This window comes from Pinus tabuliformis, chromosome J, assembly GCF_031772625.1.
Source record: "Pinus tabuliformis cultivar Carrire ecotype Pingquan chromosome J, CPIR1, whole genome shotgun sequence".
In the NCBI taxonomy this organism is placed as follows: Eukaryota; Viridiplantae; Streptophyta; class Pinopsida; order Pinales; family Pinaceae; genus Pinus; species Pinus tabuliformis.
The window spans coordinates 1,571,936,583-1,571,937,472 of NC_142295.1; the positions used below are offsets into that span (position 1 = coordinate 1,571,936,583).

An 890-nucleotide genomic window follows, 5' to 3' on the forward strand; every position below is an offset into this window, starting at 1 on the left:
ACAGCATAACGGACATCTGTTTTTTCATAACCCAGCAAAATTAATCCAAAAACCTAAAATTTGGAACACTGCGAGAAGAATAGAAGGCAAAAACTATAACCAAATTATAATAATAAATATCAAGTAGTGGAATGAATGATTCTGAAAGACCAGTAACCTATGTTGCGCTCACACTTCGATCACATTTCCATCAGCTTCAGTGGCAGCCACTACGCTAAAGAGAGAGAGGCTATTAGCTAGCGATAAATGCATGCACGTTTTGCACGCGGTCCGTGACCTGGAGCTTAACCTGCCCATCCACACCCTTAAAGCCGCTGCGGCAGGAGTCCTCGTTGGTGAAAGCTTGGTTCATCCCACTCAACACGTCGTCCATCTGAGCGTCGAAGGTGTTCTGCCTCAGGTGCTTCAAGGCAACCAGAGATTCGCGAAGCTCGTCTTCGATGTCATTGAAATTCTGAATACAATTCTCGAGCGCCGCTTTTTCTGGTTCGCTCAAGTTAGGTCTTCTGCCTTTTTGGCTAGAGATCCAGACAGTAGCATTAAGGACATGACCAGGACTCACATTCGCGGTTGCCTCCACCATGTCCGTCAATGTGGGCTTCAGAGAACCTAGGAAGGAAGAAAGTGATGAGACACAGAGTGCCGGATACTGAGTCAGATTGCACGAGGTTTTGATAAATTGAGCGGTTTTGGTGTCTCTCTATGGGGGATTCAGGTCCTTCGTTGCTGCTGAAACCAGACTCATGGAAATTAGGATACCCAAAAAAATTACAGCCGATGAACCCATGGCAATTCTGCTCAAGAACAGGGTAACAGGATAAGAATTAGATGGACAAGTAACCAATTGCGAATGTAGCGACCGTATAGAATTGCAAGGCTCTAGCAGTTAT

At 45.4% G+C, this 890-nt stretch overlaps 1 protein-coding gene across 1 annotated transcript; it reads right to left on the bottom strand.

Moving 5' to 3' along the window:
* Nucleotides 1-232: 232 nt before the first annotated feature.
* LOC149233492 (pectinesterase inhibitor 3-like) lies at nucleotides 233-583 on the bottom strand. The gene has a single exon (XM_089382212.1). It carries the CDS (start codon nucleotides 581-583, stop codon nucleotides 233-235), a length of 351 nt encoding a protein of 116 aa, XP_089238338.1.
* Between the last annotated feature and the right edge of the window lie 307 nt (nucleotides 584-890).